General features: G+C 47.3%; 1 protein-coding gene across 7 annotated transcripts in view; it reads right to left on the minus strand.

Moving 5' to 3' along the window:
• Positions 1-1,397: 1,397 nt before the first annotated feature.
• Positions 1,398-15,486, minus strand: part of Mboat2 (membrane bound O-acyltransferase domain containing 2) — a 134,720-nt gene continuing 120,631 nt past the window's right edge. For all 7 annotated transcript variants that reach the window (XM_052745798.1, XM_052745801.1, XM_052745800.1 and 4 more), the window contains 4 exons: positions 12,681-12,745; positions 11,154-11,286; positions 8,752-8,903; positions 1,398-7,214 (listed from right to left, as the gene is read on the minus strand). In XM_052745798.1, the coding sequence (XP_052601758.1) occupies positions 6,989-7,214; positions 8,752-8,903; positions 11,154-11,286; positions 12,681-12,745 (576 nt within the window). In that variant the 3' untranslated portion in view covers positions 1,398-6,988. The remainder of the gene's footprint in view (positions 7,215-8,751; positions 8,904-11,153; positions 11,287-12,680; positions 12,746-15,486) is intronic.

Here is a 15,486-nt window from a genome sequence, read left to right on the forward strand (position 1 = left end):
CCTGTTTCTAACTGGGGGAAAGTGACTGTTAAATAGGTCAGCATATTGCTGGCAGCATAAACCTTCTCAGCTCCCGCTGTTCCTAGTCTACCATGGCTAACACAGTACAGAATCCTTGACCTAACTTTTCTTTCTTCCTCCCGCTGGGCACTTATCCCAGCATCTCAGTCCAGCAAAGAGGAGCCGAGGCCCTTCTGGAAGTACCCATACTCCCCCAGCTCTGCCTCCTTCCCCCACTGCACAGGCACTCTGTGCTGAGGGTGGGGGTGGAGAGGTGGGGGTAGGGCTTTAAGGCTGCACTCAGGATGCTACACACCATAGCTCATCCAAGACAAGCGAAGCGATCTGGTCTCCTTGGCCCAGCTCTTGGACAACAACTGTGTATACAAACTACTTTTACTCTTCGCTGAACTGAAGCATGGCCTTCCAAGGCACTTCCATACACACTTTGGGAGGTAACTAAATGGGGGTGGGTGGGTGATGGGTGACGGCACACTGCTATTCTCAAGTGTTCCACAGAGGAGGAATAATGATTGTCTGGTCGACCCAGCATCTCAAATTAACAATCAAAGTTAATGTAACAGGACTAGAGAGATGGCTCAGCAATTAACAGCAAAGGTCACTCACTCTTCAAAAAGACCTGGGTCTGATCCCCAGCACCCAGACGGCAGCTCACTACCGTCTGTAACCCTAAGTGCATGGAATCCAGTGCTGCCTTCTAGCTCCTGTGACACCAGGCAAGCATGGAGTGCAGACATACATGTCAGCAAAACACCACACACATAAAATGATCTTTTTAATAAAAGTTCATATATTTCCGCCACAGTTCTTCACAGTGGGATCAAGAAAAGACTGCAAGAACACACTGAAGGTCCCACAGGTCACTGTGACAGAGAAACTGCATATCCAGTGAGAACTCAGCAGAGTCTCTAAAGCAAAAACGGAGTCAGGACATGAGGAGTAGAAGAGAGGCAGCCAGTGGCCTGGAGCCAGCTCTTCCCTTCAAATAGGAAAACGGATGTTTCTGTAAGGAGCAGTCTCTTGTAGGCTACAGATCTACCTACCAACTTAGAGTGGTTGCAGTTACCGTCCAAAGTACAGACGGCAGTGTTTTTAACACTTGAGGGCCAGCGAGATGGCTCAGAGGGAAAGCCTTAAGACCCAAGATCAATGGCCACAACCCACATAAAGGAAGAGAAAACAGAGTATATTTTCCTCTGGCCATACAAGCACCATGGCCCATGTGCCTCCCTACACATAGTAAAAATTAAACTGAAGTAACAATTAAATAATTGAAGAATCAATGACCAAAAGCATTTGCTCACGGGATCCTGGCACTGGGTTCATCTACCCATAGATCGGATTTTACCTCTGAAATAAGCAAACATATACACAGGTTCTTTTAAACTACTGTTTAATCAGTTTTAAAGACACACAAATAAGAGGAAAAAAATAACATGTAAGTTAAAAACACCTTTAAAAGCCAGCAATAAGCCACCGTGCAGCTCTGAGGACACGGGCTAACGAGAACGGCCATGAGTCATCACGGCGCGGCTTAGCCCACACAGTGATGGCTTCGATTCACCGTACAATGGGAACTGGTTTGTGGATCGGATGAAAAATAACACTCCTTTAAAAAAATATTTCGGAATAATAAAAACAAAATAAAAGCACAGACCACCACACGATATTCTCCTCCACCTGGGAAAACAAAGGGAAATAGTGTGAGCACAGGCAGTGGGAGCTGAGGCTCCTCTCGGGTCGGGAGGACCCTGCCAGTGCTCAGCCGGAAGGGAAGGCAGATTTGAAGCCAGGCACCTTCAGCCTGACGCGATGGGACTTCCACGTCCCAGGGATCCGTGTCCCTTTCATTCCTGTCACCTCGTGTGACGCTCCTTCTGGTGTGGAGGTGCCGTCACGTACATAAAAGTGACAAAAGACAGACGAGACTGTATTTTCAGTCAACACAGGAAGGAGCCTTGGTGTGTGTGATCAAGTCAGCAGCAAATGGACTTCACTGACAGATGGGCGGATACAGAACCAAAGACATTGAAAATGGGGAAAGAGACACATTTTTAAAAGTTTGTCAAACACTCTACACGTGTCCTCCCCCCCTCCACCCCCCCCCTCCCCCCCCCCCCCGGCCCCACCAGAGGACGGAGAAGACCAATAACAAATCAGTCTCTCAAAGAGGTTAACCCCAAACAGAGCCTGTGCAGGAAGCAGCGGCGGCTTAGAGATTGCAATGATCTCAATAGGCAGTAACCGGTCACTTCCATGCCAGGCATGCGCCCGCCGGAGAGATTCTCAGTCATCTTACTTCCCTTACTCTGTAACTTTTTGGCTTTACATTATATGCCGTCGCTGGTTACAGTAGCAAAATGGAAGAAAACATAACTGGGCCTGGCTATGTCTCACGGGACCGGTTTCAGACAGTGGTCGCACATCGGTCTTTGAAGTGTGGTAGAACAGACAGGCTGTCCCCTGCTTTATAAAAAATGGCATTAAGAGTAGTTACCACCCGTTTGAAAGGCAAGACAGATTAGCTGGCGTATAAATGTGCCGTTAGGGTCTGTTGGACAAGGTTTCCCCGATCAATGACCTATGGAGCGTCTCGTCAGCTCTTCACTGGAGTTTGCATTGTGTTAAAAACCTATTAAAATAAATTATTATCTGAAAACATACAAAACAGTATTAAGCAGCCTACTAATTAAAATGTCACTGGCTGCACTCTCTGTACAACAAGAGCCTCAGAAAGCAGCTTAAGTCGTTGAGTAGAAGAGCAATCCTACAAAATATCAACGTGGAAAATGTCGTTTGAAATTTTCTTCCAGAAGGAGAGTCACTATAAATAGGTTTGACTACACGGTGTTACAGAAAAATCGCTGTAGAGAACTGCCACGTTCTGATCCATCAGACTCAAAATTCAGAGTGGATTTGTTTCTCCAGGCAAATCCCCTCCTTCCGCATTCAGAGGCCTCTCTGAGACAAACTCACCTTTCCAAGGGCAGTGGGAAGCCGAGATTAAGCATCAGAGGCAAGTGTATAAATGATCAGCCATTCCTCAGATGCGACTAGTGGAGTGTAACAGGTATCTATGGTCCTCAGGGCAGGTAGGGCTACAGTCACAGTGTAAGCTGGAATTTTGCACCTAGGGTAAACTGGGTGTGTTAAATTTCAGCCAGGGTAGACTATTAATGCCTGAATGAAACCCTTCCAAACACTGGTTTATAACCATGCATGTCAAACCCCTCCAAACACTGGTTTATAACTATGCATGTCAAACCCCTCCAAACACTGGTTTATAACTATGCATGTCAAACCCCTCCAAACACTGGTTTGTAACTATGCATGTGAAACCCTTCCAAACACTGGTTTATAACAATGCATGTGAAACCCTTCCAAACACTGGTTTAAAACTATGCATGTGAAACCCCTCCAAACACTGGTTTGTAACTATGCATGTGAAACCCTTCCAAACACTGGCTTATAACTAAGCATGTGAGCCATCCTTAGTGGCCACAGCGCAGCAAACACTCTAAACGAGCCTCCCCTCTCAAAAATGTCTGTGTCAGGTATCATTTAGAACTCTTAGAATCAATGAGTGATACTTAGGAACATCTGATCAGTACAACTGTCCAGATGTGCTCATGAATATACAAGTTGAACACTGAGGACGAACAGGATTTAAACCGGAAAAGCATTTGTCCTAAATGTTTAATCTAGTCTTCAAAAGTAAAACCTTTATGGTTATCTTGATGGCAATTTAAAATTGCTTCCTGTCATTAAAATACAGAATAAGTTGATTCTCTGAATGAAATAATTGCTGAGGAGATACATGCTGGTAATCAAAATCAGCAATCTACAGGGAGTATTTAATGGCATAAATCCGCTCCAGTTTTACCCAGCAGAAACAGAAACCAGAGAAAGCAGAGGGGAAATGGCATGTCACTACCCGTTCTGAGCTGATGGATTAAAAGGTATTCTTCCTGTTGCTAGACAACCATTTTTTTTTTAAGTCAGCACCTTAAGCTCCAGTAATCAAAAGCAGCCAACAGTGACCAGCTCCCTTTGTGAACCTACCCCTCCCTTTGCCTTTCGCCCTACAGGATGTGGGGTGAGGGGTGGGCCTCCCTAGGCAAGAGCCAGATGGACCAGCCAAGCCAATTAGTACTTCCAGGAAGCTGTCATCACCCTTTAGATGGCAACTTCAAAAGTGGCATGTGTGGAAATGCCCGTATGGATGTCATCCGTGATAGGGACCAGCATGCTAAGACACAGTGACTGGGCACCCCTGAAGCCCAGAGAGTCTTCTCTCCAACTTTAGGTACTCCAGAAGCTAAGCAAGCTTCCCTAGTCACTCTGAGTTCTGATTAAAATGCATTGTTTTAAAAACAGTGAGCTGAGACACATCAAATTAACAATTATTGTTTCAAGAAAATGAAACCGAGGGAAGAATATTTTTGTTCTATTTTCCCTGAGTAGTATATAATCAAACAGAAGTATAAATATGATGTAGACAGACCCTCTCTGGAGTGACTTCATGGAGGGATGGAAAAATCATATCAACACACACTGAAACCTGTTCTGCCGGTTAAACACAGCAAGCACATATTATAATGACCTCCTTCACACTCAACAGTAGCACAAACATTACCCTAAATCCTTCTAAATAAGAGGCAAAATAATCTTCACAATATTCCAACCAGACGTTCATTTTCTAGAACATGATTTTTTGAGAAAAATTGAGAATTTGATTTATTTTCTTTTAGATTGCATAATCATGATTATTTCTCCAAATTAGAAGACAGCCATCTAAAATTAAAAAAAAAATGATCTCATAAATGTAACTAGTAGCTGTAGAAGAATGAAAAAAAGAAATCGGTCAGATTGGATGTTCCGTGCATCATCTTCCGGGAACTAGAACAACGGTTATTGTCTTGCTTTTTGGATGATAGTACTATGATTATAAATTCTTTGAGAGGAAACAAGCGACAGCCACTTGAGTGTACAGGCCCAGAAATAAAATGTGTTCGGGTAACAGAAATAGATGGGGGTTATGGGTAAGTTCTGGGTAGACCCAGCAAGTCCTCAGCAGTTTCTACCGGCTCTCCAGCCTTCCCTTATCAAATGCCTAGGGTTGTCTTTAATAGTGACTGGATTCTCCACGGTATTCACGAAATCGCAGAGACATTTGGGGGCAGGTACCCTCCGTAAACACTCTTTTCTTTCCTCTCGAATTCTACAGCGAGGTGGATTTCAACACCTCGGCAAACTATGAAAAAGTTTTTACCAGTCCTTTCCCTGGGAGAGGCAGTGGGAGGACTCTCCTCGTCAGAGGTAAACAACCCACCTTGGGAAAAGCGAAGGTGCCACACATACCTCAAAGTCCGAGAACGCCACACTGGCCGCTGCACCTTTTCCTTCCACTGAAATCTTAAACTACCCCACCACTGCTGGTTCCTCCTTAACTTCACTCCCAAGTGTATTAGTGACCAAAAAACAAAAACCAAAAACCTCATCGTAGACTGACAATTTGCATTTCATTTGAAAATTTAAGGCAAAACCAAAACAAATTTCATAAAAAGATTGGTCAAATAACAGAGCGGCTCAAAAGCCCAGCCTTTGTCTCTCACAAGGCAGAACCTACAGTCCATGGCTCAGTTCCACGGCCTCAAATCCACCCCTTGCTTACATGCTTACAGCTGCTGTATCCCACAGCACGATGCTACTGGGTCAAAGACACACCCAGTCACTCAAGGCAAGAGCAGCCCCTAAGAGGAAAACATGTATTTGTTTTGATAGACTCTTACACCCATTTTCACACGAGTTTAATGGAAGAATTTTAATGCGTGGAGTTAAAGAATGTAGAAACTAATTTATTAATTTAAAAAAGTGTCACTTAGACTCAGCAACTAAGTTTTCTTTCCCTAAAACTTTCCCCAAATAGCGACGAACATGACAGGGACAAGAAACCAATGAACCAGACAATACCCTTAATTCCTAGAGATTTCTTTCAAAATCTTCAAATAACCTACTACTGTTACTCTTACAATCTCCTCTAATTCTATGTAATTTATGCTCGAGAAATTTCTCCAGAAAGTCCACAGTATTATCAACGGATTGAACTCTCGTGTCCCGCACAATCACACTGATCTTGGACACGGAGCGGGGAAGCCCTCTGCCTTTGGCTGCGGACCCCACGGTGCTTTCTGCATTCTGGCCCTGCTCACCTCATCTGCCCTCTTAGTTTTTGTTTTTGTTTTTTTTTTTTTTCTTAAGAAAATAACCCTAAAATATCACATTGCCAACCTTTAATTATGTTTTAGAAAGTCCTCCTGAAAGGGCCTCCTAACCGACTCCAGGTGATTAAGCTCCCAGCAAAACAAGCTACCTGTAATTTGACAGCCCTGACTGCTGACTCTTCTAATGTGCAGTCCTCGGAGCTACCTTAAGAAACCTTTCAAATACTGAGATGTTTATTGCATTTTTCAAGTACCCACAATCTTAAATATCCGGTTTAAAAATCCTCCTCCATCCCGCTCTGCAGCACACCACATCAGATATTGAAATCGTCTCCTCACCTGGAAAATACCATCCAGGAACAACATTGTAGGAAACAGGAGGTTTAAGGCAAGACATTCATTTGGAAAAAGTTAACCTGTCAATCATCCGGATTGACATGATCATTTTCCCACCTCTTCAGTGCCTTGGGATACGCAATGTACATTCAGCAACAGGGCACACACATGACCTTGAGGGCATATGCTGAGGTCAGAGTGCCCTATTGAAATATGGAAAGATTTTGTATAAGGCGTGACCCACAGGAACATGGCATGGGGAGGGTTATTTCATTCCATTTCCAATCTGGTGTACAGGAAATCCCCTAACTGAGACTGTCCCATTTCCACCCAGTCAGTCTCTGGAAAGGCGTCAAGACTGGTTTTTCTGTTCACAGACGGGAAACCGCCATCACGCGCTCCCCCAGTCACTGTGTCAGTGACGAGAGTCTAGAGGCAGTGTCTTGGTTCTGATTGCAAACATTGTTTGTCGTGGAAAAGCTGTTCTGTCCCAGAGAATTTTCTCTTTCGTCAAACTTTTTGGCCCATGAGAGCTGAACGTTTTCCGGTGTGCTCCTTCCTCTTTGAGACTTCTTCACAGGCAGCAAGAGCAGCACTAAGATGCTGCAGATGTGAAGGCTGTAATACCAGGAGCTGAAAGGAAAGGGTGACAGTTTACCAGCCACACCTTTGCCAACACCCAGGGCCCTAACGACGGGGTGTGGATAACTGCAGCATTGCCCCCAGCTCGGGAGTATAGACCTAGATACATTCCGGTGTTCTGTCAGGGACATGAGGCTACATGGGACAAAACAGAAAGGTGTTTATTAACAGAGACATCAGTCTGAACGTAGCCACAAAATTACATATGGAGTTACCAGAGAACCCTGGACAGCCAAGGGTCGAGTCCAGTCACTGCTTGGCCTACCCCAAACCCACTGTCACTCAGTTAAAAGACCAAAACAACGTGAGCAGTAAGTAACAACCACTGTGTGATGGCGACTTCCAAAAATACAGGTCATATCTTAGAAATCACCAGAAAATCAGTCTGATGGGACCATAACTGCTTCCAAAGTTGAAAGTTCAAAGTGACCGAAGGAAAAAAATATGGGACAGACAACCCAACCAACAGCCCAACACATTTTAAAGGGAATCAACTTTGTTAAAATGGACACTTTAACCAATGTTTGTCTTTCCTGTTTGACTATCAAGCTGGATCCTAATGTCTGAGTCTAATTCTTTGACCACAAACTCTTGTGCCAAGTCACGGAATCCCACAGAAATGAAGAAATGGAGAGAATCAAGCTTCTGATTGCAAAGATCTCATTAACATGGGAGAAGTGGACGCTGGTGGAGCAGAGAGAGGAGATGGAAGATTAAGGAAAAGCATGGACTTCCAGACAGCAACTTCTGAAATACAGAGGATCTCAGCTGTCAGCCACGTGGAGAAGAGTGAGGAGGTGGAGGCAGGAAGTGAAAATATCTGACTGGAAAATCCAGTTAATTAATAATTGATAAAGCATCCCCCCTTTTCCTCTTCTGGCCATTTTCTGGACACTCAGGCGACAGCTAAGTCTTCTGGAGCTGGGGGTGCGTTCCTCTGCTGGTGCCACTGAGGGACAAGCTGCCCCATGAAGGAACCTGGGACTGCTTGGTTTAGGACTAAGAAGTAATTGATAATATACTAAATGGCAGAAAAGCGGCTGCCGTATTATCTTCCTGTGTCTGTACTGGCTGGTTTTGTGTCAACTTCACACAAGCTAGAATCATCAGAGAAGGAGGAAGCCAGTCAGTGGACGGAATGCCTCCACGAGATCCAGCTGTAAGACATTTTCTCAACTATTGATCAGTAGGGGAGGGCCCAGCCCATGGTGGGTGGGGTCATTCCTAGGCTGATGGTCCTGGGTTCTATCAGAAAGCAGGCTGAGGAAGCCATGGAAACAAGCCAGTAAGCAGCACCCCTCCATGGCCTCTGCATCAGCTCCTGCCTCCAGGTTCCTTCAAAGATGAACAGCGCTGTGGAAATGTAACCCGAATAAACCCTCTCCTCCCCAGCTTGCTTTTGGTTATGGTGTTTTGTCACAACAACAGAAAGCGTAACTAAGACAATTTCTCTTATTCTATTCAGTTAGTACGGAACTTTCTTTGGGAACACGCCGGCCCCTCCCGACGGCTGAAGAGTGACGCTCACCTGTAAAACGTGAACGACGGTTTTATAGAGAGAAGCACAAAGGGGACAACCGTGTAACTGATGGTTATCTGTGTCGCTGCCCACGTGAGGATGTCATAGAACAACTTCAGCTGAGGGGGTTCAATGAAATAATGTCTGAAGTTACTTCTCACCTGGAAAGAAACAAAGACACAAGAACATTCGCTCCGTCTTTAGATTTAACACGATGTACAAAACCCGCTGGTGACGGCGACTATTTCAAGCCCGTACAGTAACATGCTCTCACACTGCTGCTGCCCGGGTTTGAACCGCCGCCACCACCAGGACGCGCTGGTCCCGACAACAGTACTGTGTGTATTGGTGGGGGAAGGGAGCCGGCAAACGGTGGACTGTGCACAGGGTCTGGGGGCGCTCTCTGGAGCTTTTCTGTGGGTGTGAAGTTGTTTAAAATGAAGCTTCCCAAGAGAGCTAGCAATGGACACCAACAGAGCTCTTTAAATAGTGCTGGGTAAATTAGAGACTGTGCCGCCTTCACTGGGTCTCCGGCTTCTCCTCTCACTCAGGAATGAGGCAGCTCTACTCTGGCTTCGCCTCTGAGTGTGTGGAAGACCAGAAGGATCTCTGACCTCAATTCTGGTGAGACAGCAGGCACGGAAACAGAGACCACACACACCCCTCACTGAGGGGAGCTGGGAGGGCCTCTCAAAAAGGTTTGTTTCTCTCTCTCTCTCTCTGTGTGTGTGTGTGTGTGTGTGTGTGTGTGTGTGTGTGTGTGTGTGTGTGTGTGTGTGTGTGTTTGTATGTTTCAGGGCTGGAGACTTGTGCATTCTAGGCAAGCATACTCAGCCACATACCCAGTTGAAAATAGTCATATGCTGCGGTTTTGAACTGTACAAACTTAATCAAACAAATTTCCCATTTCTACCAGATGCCTCATGTTTTGTATTTTTTTTTTCTTTCTTTTCTTTTATGTCTTGAGTGTTGTAACATTTCCACAGGGGAAGCATGGCCTTGGTTATAGAGATGCCACTCGGGTTCCTCAGAACTGAGGCAGTGACTGGTTACGATTCCCGGTGGCTAGAACCCAGTCCTGGCACTTTGGGCCTCTTGCCTAGCTCTCTCTGATCCATTCTGTCTATTACCAAAGAGCCCATTCCCTCCAGCATGACTGCACCATGCCACCCCAAGTTTCAAAATCTTAGCTGGCTGGGGGTGCAGCTCGGTGCTACAGTGCTCACCTATATTCTGAGGCCCTAGGTCCACTCCTCAGCACCCCAAGCAAACAAAACAGAAGCCCCACGTCCCCTGACTCCCGGATGCCAGGGGCAGAGCAGGACCAGCCTCTGCTGATGTTCAGGCCCTTCCGCACCGCCTGCCTCCTTCCTTCTACTCGCCTATCGGGAACTATCCGCTGGTCACACAGACAGGAACGCTCTGCTTTCATTACACTGACCTGCCGTCTCCCAAGCTCACCTGGGCTTTTGAGCTTTTCTAACGCCATGCCCATGCCTAAGACACAATCTTTTCCCCACTCCGCTCTAGTTGGCACTGACTACCAGAAGGCACAGCCTGTGTTACTATTTCTTGCTATTCCCTCAGGTCCATCGAAATGAGGATCTGCTAGCTTGTTAGATGAAGCTCCTTTACCCACAAGGCATTATAATAAGCTTGTTAAACGTACTTCTTGACACAGGACTTCCCTCTTGTTGACTTTCAAATACTTACACCAATTTATCCTCCTTTCCTCTCCCACAGTATGAAGAAGCTATCTCACCTGTTTTCCCAAGCTGTTCCAGGTTCCCCCAGCACATACTCTACAGGATGGTACCACAGCCACAGGGTCTCCCACTGGGAACCGCCCATCCCCTTCTCTGGGAGTGGTCAAACTCCACTCTCAACTGAGAGAGGACCCAAGGGCTACAGCCCGCAGGAAACAAATGTTTGTGAAGAACAGACCTACCCATTCTTTTTGTTTGTTTGTTGTTTTGTGGGGGGTAGCTGCTTGTTTGTTTTTGGTTTCTCAAGACAGGGTTTCACTGTTGAACAGCCTTGGCTTTGCTGGAACTCACTCTGTAGACCAGGCTGCCCTCGAACTCACAGAGATCCACCTGCCTCTGCCCGCAGAGTGATGGGATTAAAGGTGCGCACCACCACTGCCTGGCTCAGATCTACCCACTGTCATCATCTTTGTTTTCTCTCTCGATCAGAAAACGCCGTAAGACACATAACATGTTTCAGGCACTTCCCACATGCCAGGTGCATGGCTTCTCCTGGCATGTAGTTGGTGTCGAGGCTGGCACTAGGCGAACACTTGTTTCCAAGCATAGTCACATGTCTAAGCTCTCCTGGGCAGATGATGTTGATCACAGCCAAGGAAACAGAGATTCACTCACTGGATTATAAAATAAAACGTTGATACTTACAGCCCGCGCTGCTACCGTCATCAACACTCCTGTCAAAAACGTCAGATAGTATCCCGGGTAGACCCCGTGCCAAATGGCGGAGAGAAAGAATGTCTGGGTCGTCGGACTGAAGGTCGCTCGTTCATAACACACCCTAGAAACCACGGAGAGCCAAGAGGAGTGAGCAGATCTGAGTTCACAAAGGCCACAGGGTCCTTCTCTGACCTACAGGGTTAGGGGAGCCGGGAAAGCAAACAGCATTTCTCCTGGGCACTGCTCGGTCACTGAGTGTCACACTTAACGAGCATAAACTTTGTTCTTATCTCTTCACCGGTATACATAACTACTAAAATGATCACTTCCGGTATTGGGAGTCTATGTACCAGTTAGTTTTCTCAAAGCAGGGGACAGGATTCTAGGACAGAACCACTGAGAAGGCTGGCTGGGGCGCAATGTGACAGCGTATGTTGCATGTCTCAAGGGGTGCATTCGATTGTCACGGCACTCCTGTGACTCTGTTCCCAACCCCTTATCTCGGGTGCTACTCTGCCTGGGGCACCCAAGCTCACATGTGGAGACACATCTGACAGCCAGTTCTCGGTGCTCTGGCTAGTCTCTTCTCCCGGAACATGCATTCCAGGGGACACCTGTAAGGTGTGGTTGTCGCTTTTCAGGTTCCTTTATTTTGTGTGTACGAATGTCTTACCCACATGCGCGTATGTCTACTACATGCATGCCTGGTGCCTGCCAAGGTTAGAAAAAGGCATCAGATCCTCTGGAACTGGTGTTAGGGATTGTTATGAACCACTTTGTGGGTGGTGAGAGTCGAACTCAGGACCTCTGCACGAGCAGCGAGTGCTCTTAACTGCTGAGCCAACTCTGCAGCCTCCAGCTGTAATTTTAAGGATACTGTGAGTTCTGAGTATGGAGTGGGGACTGGGTCTTTTGGTCGTGTCCTGTGCCCAACATATAAAGAGCTGTTGAGTCAGTCCTAGAAATCCAGGGCAAGCCTGGGGATTGGTTGGTTATGTGGGTTTTTTGTTTGTTTGTTTGTTTGTTTCTCGAGACAGGGTTTCTCTGTGTAGCCTTCCTGGAACTCACTCTGTAGACCAGGCTGGCTTTGGACTCACAAGATCCACCTGCCTCTGCCTCCCGAGTGCTGGGATTCAAGGTGTGCGCCACCACCATCTGGTTGAGTTTGTTTTTAATACTAAATCTCCAGGACACAAGAACTACAGAGAACACTGGCTACCCCAGACGTCAGCAGAGCCTGAACCAGGACGAGGTGACACCCACATGGGAATGTGCGTGACTCGATGTGATGGGTAGTGTGTTGCCCTGGTGGATGCACCCACATGGGAATGTGCGTGACTCGATGTGATGGGTAGTGTGTTGTTGCTCTGGAGGATGCTAATGGCATAACCTTGGGTAAAACCAAGACCACAATGGCATTCAACATACCGACAACGAAGACCGTCAAGTCAGCAAGCTCAACCCCAAGTCCCTGATGTCAGAGCGTGCCCAAGGGTGACTCGTGGAGGAACATACCTTTTGAGCCAAAGAGCTGTCTGGATATTCCAATTATCGAGAAACATCTTAAAACTTGTTGACATCTGAAAAACAAAGGGACCTTTTTCTTTGGCCAACAAAATAATGAAGCTTTGAGTCTACATAATAATGCTTTAGTATGCTAAAAACAATTAAAACCAAAAACCACTTGGTAATGGCACGGGTTCCTTCCTTAACACTGTTCTAACACAGTAACATCTTCCGTGAAAGTTTCTGTATCTCCGGGCACATCGGAGGGGAGAAGGGCATCGCCATGCTCCCCCAGGTCATGGGTACAGAGAAGTCCTCCCAGAGCCCAGAACACTCACACAGTGATCTGCTGCTCGCCTCTGCGCCCTGGATGGTGCCGCCACCACACCCTCCTCTCCCCACATTCTGTCTCTTTCCAGGGGAAGGATGTCCATAGTCACAGTCACCCAGTACTGTTTGTCCGTCCCCCTAGCTCCACACTGCCTCCAGAGAGCAATGGGTCATAAACCTCCCAGACTGTGGCCACTCGCGTGGGAAGCCTCTGTGGTCAAGCTAATCGTATTAGATCTAGCGTTCCCTGGGTGTGTCTGTCTATCCCTGCGCGGCATCTCATCTGCTGTCATCCTGTGTGACCGTCTCCCTTTCTTTACTCAGTTATGGTGATGGTGGGATCAAACCAAGGGCCCCCCACACACAGGAGGTGCACAGTCAGTCATTGTGGGCAGCTACGTCTCTAGCTCCTCCCAGCATTTTAGATTCCACAGTCTATCTCATCAGATCTGGATGTCCTTGTCCAGTTTCCTTTCCTACCCAGCGACCTATCAAAACCCTACTCTCTGACTGGCATGCTGTCCATCATCCCCACTGGGAGCGTCTGGATGATGACCGTGACAGTCCAGACCTGTCATATGTCCATGGTTCTCAGCTGTAACTAGGCCCTCCATCTACCTGATGGTAATTGTCCCCGGCTTGAAAACAGTTTTATGACAATGCAACATTTTGTGTGTGAGAGAGGGTACACCAAAAAGAAGTAATTTCCTACGGGTCGACCAAGTACTTCAGGAGTTCCCCCAAATCCCTCAGAGCAGGCTGGCCCGGCCTCCTTCTACAGACACTAGACTGCCTTCAAGACAGAATTCACCGTACTCCACATCCTCATTAGACCTCATGCTCCATGGCACACCTGCGTCCCTCCATCTCAGGAGTCCCTTTCTCCAGGGCGAGTGTGGCCACCTCTCCTCTGCCTCGTATCTCTCTCCCATGTGCACAGGGGCCTCTCTCCACTGTGCCAAACTCTCCATCTTCAAGCTCCTTTCTAGTCAGAAATTTTAATCTTTCTGTTCATGTGTGTGTGCGTGTATATATGTGTGCGTGTATATGTGTGTGTGCGCGCCTCTGCATATATACACACACGTGTGTGCAGGTGTGCACAGGGGCCTGAGGAGAGTTTCAGATCCCTGAGGTTACAGGCGGTCACAAGCTGACATGGGTGCTGGGAACTGAACTCAGGTCCTCTACAGAGTGGTGAGTGTTCTTAACCACTGAGCCACCTCTCCAACCCTTTCATCTTTCTGTTTTAAGAGAAAATTCAACAAAAGTCTCCCCAGGCGCCCCTCTGGCCACAGGCCTCCACAGCTACAGTCCCCCAGGCCTGTGTCACCTACCTTTTGTGCTCCCTCTCCCTGAAGACTAGTCAATGAACTCCTAACCGGTGGGGCTGCTCCTGAGCCCCCATCTCACTGACATCTGGGGACATTTAGCAATGGCCACTGTGTCCTCCTTCAGGGATCCAATGCTTCTCTTTCTTCATTTTACTTATCCCCAAGAAGGTGACGCCTCATATCCCTGGTTCTCGAGGTATGGAAAAACCCTGCCCTTTTTATGGACAAGTATAAAAACATGGAACACTAACAGTCTCTCTGTGGGGGTGAAAGTTCCTCAGAGAGGCGCCAAACAGTCAAAGGCTGTAAATACCAACATGTCCATCCTCGTACTCCAGCAACCACCCTTTCCTCTCCCCTTCCCTGTTTTTATTTATTTATTTTTATTTTATGAGTAGTTTGCCTGTGGGTGTCTGTGCACCATGTGCAGGTAGTGCTTCTAGAAGCCAGAAGAGGGCGCCAGACCCCCTGGAACTAGAGTCAGACAGGGCTGCCAGTGCCCTTGTAGGCGCAGGGAGCTTCTGAGGTTGTGCTTGGCATGGCTTCTGCTTTCCAGCCTCACCTCCAGCACCTCTGCATGCCGCCCTGTGAAATGCTCGCTCTCTCCTACCCTCACAGGCTGCTCTTCCTCCAGGGCTCATCTGGTCATCTCCCGTTTCACTTTCCCTAAGACAGACTACAGATCCACAGACACCCTATGCCTGCACCTTCCAGGTCAGAACCTACTTTCCAGCACTTTCCACAGCTTCCTGAGGACCCGTAAGTCACCAGCCTCATTCACTGAATCCCCTTGGGGGAAGTGGGAGGCGGGGAGTGGTCCACCATGAGTAAATATGGGGGAAAGTTGGGGTATTACGTCATGGTCCTCCTCCCCATGTTTGGCTTTGACATTCTTTCCACCCCCTCTTCTATGAGGCTGAAGGCGGTGGCGTGGGTATCCAGTTGAATGCCAAACATCCAACAGTCACTTGTTCACAGTACCTTGACCAGCCAGGAATCTCTGTATAAAAATAAACATCACTCCACGTGTGAGAAATGTCCCCCATGGTCTCATGCCCGTGACTATTCGATTCCCAGGTGATGGTGCTGTCTGGGAGTTTTGGGAGGGGGTCTTGTTAGAGGAAGCACGTCACTGGAGGCGGACTGAAACCGTT

The sequence above is a fragment of the Peromyscus californicus genome, unplaced genomic scaffold (genome assembly GCF_007827085.1).
Source record: "Peromyscus californicus insignis strain IS unplaced genomic scaffold, ASM782708v3 Scaffold_1__1_contigs__length_55948999, whole genome shotgun sequence".
In the NCBI taxonomy this organism is placed as follows: domain Eukaryota; kingdom Metazoa; phylum Chordata; class Mammalia; order Rodentia; family Cricetidae; genus Peromyscus; species Peromyscus californicus.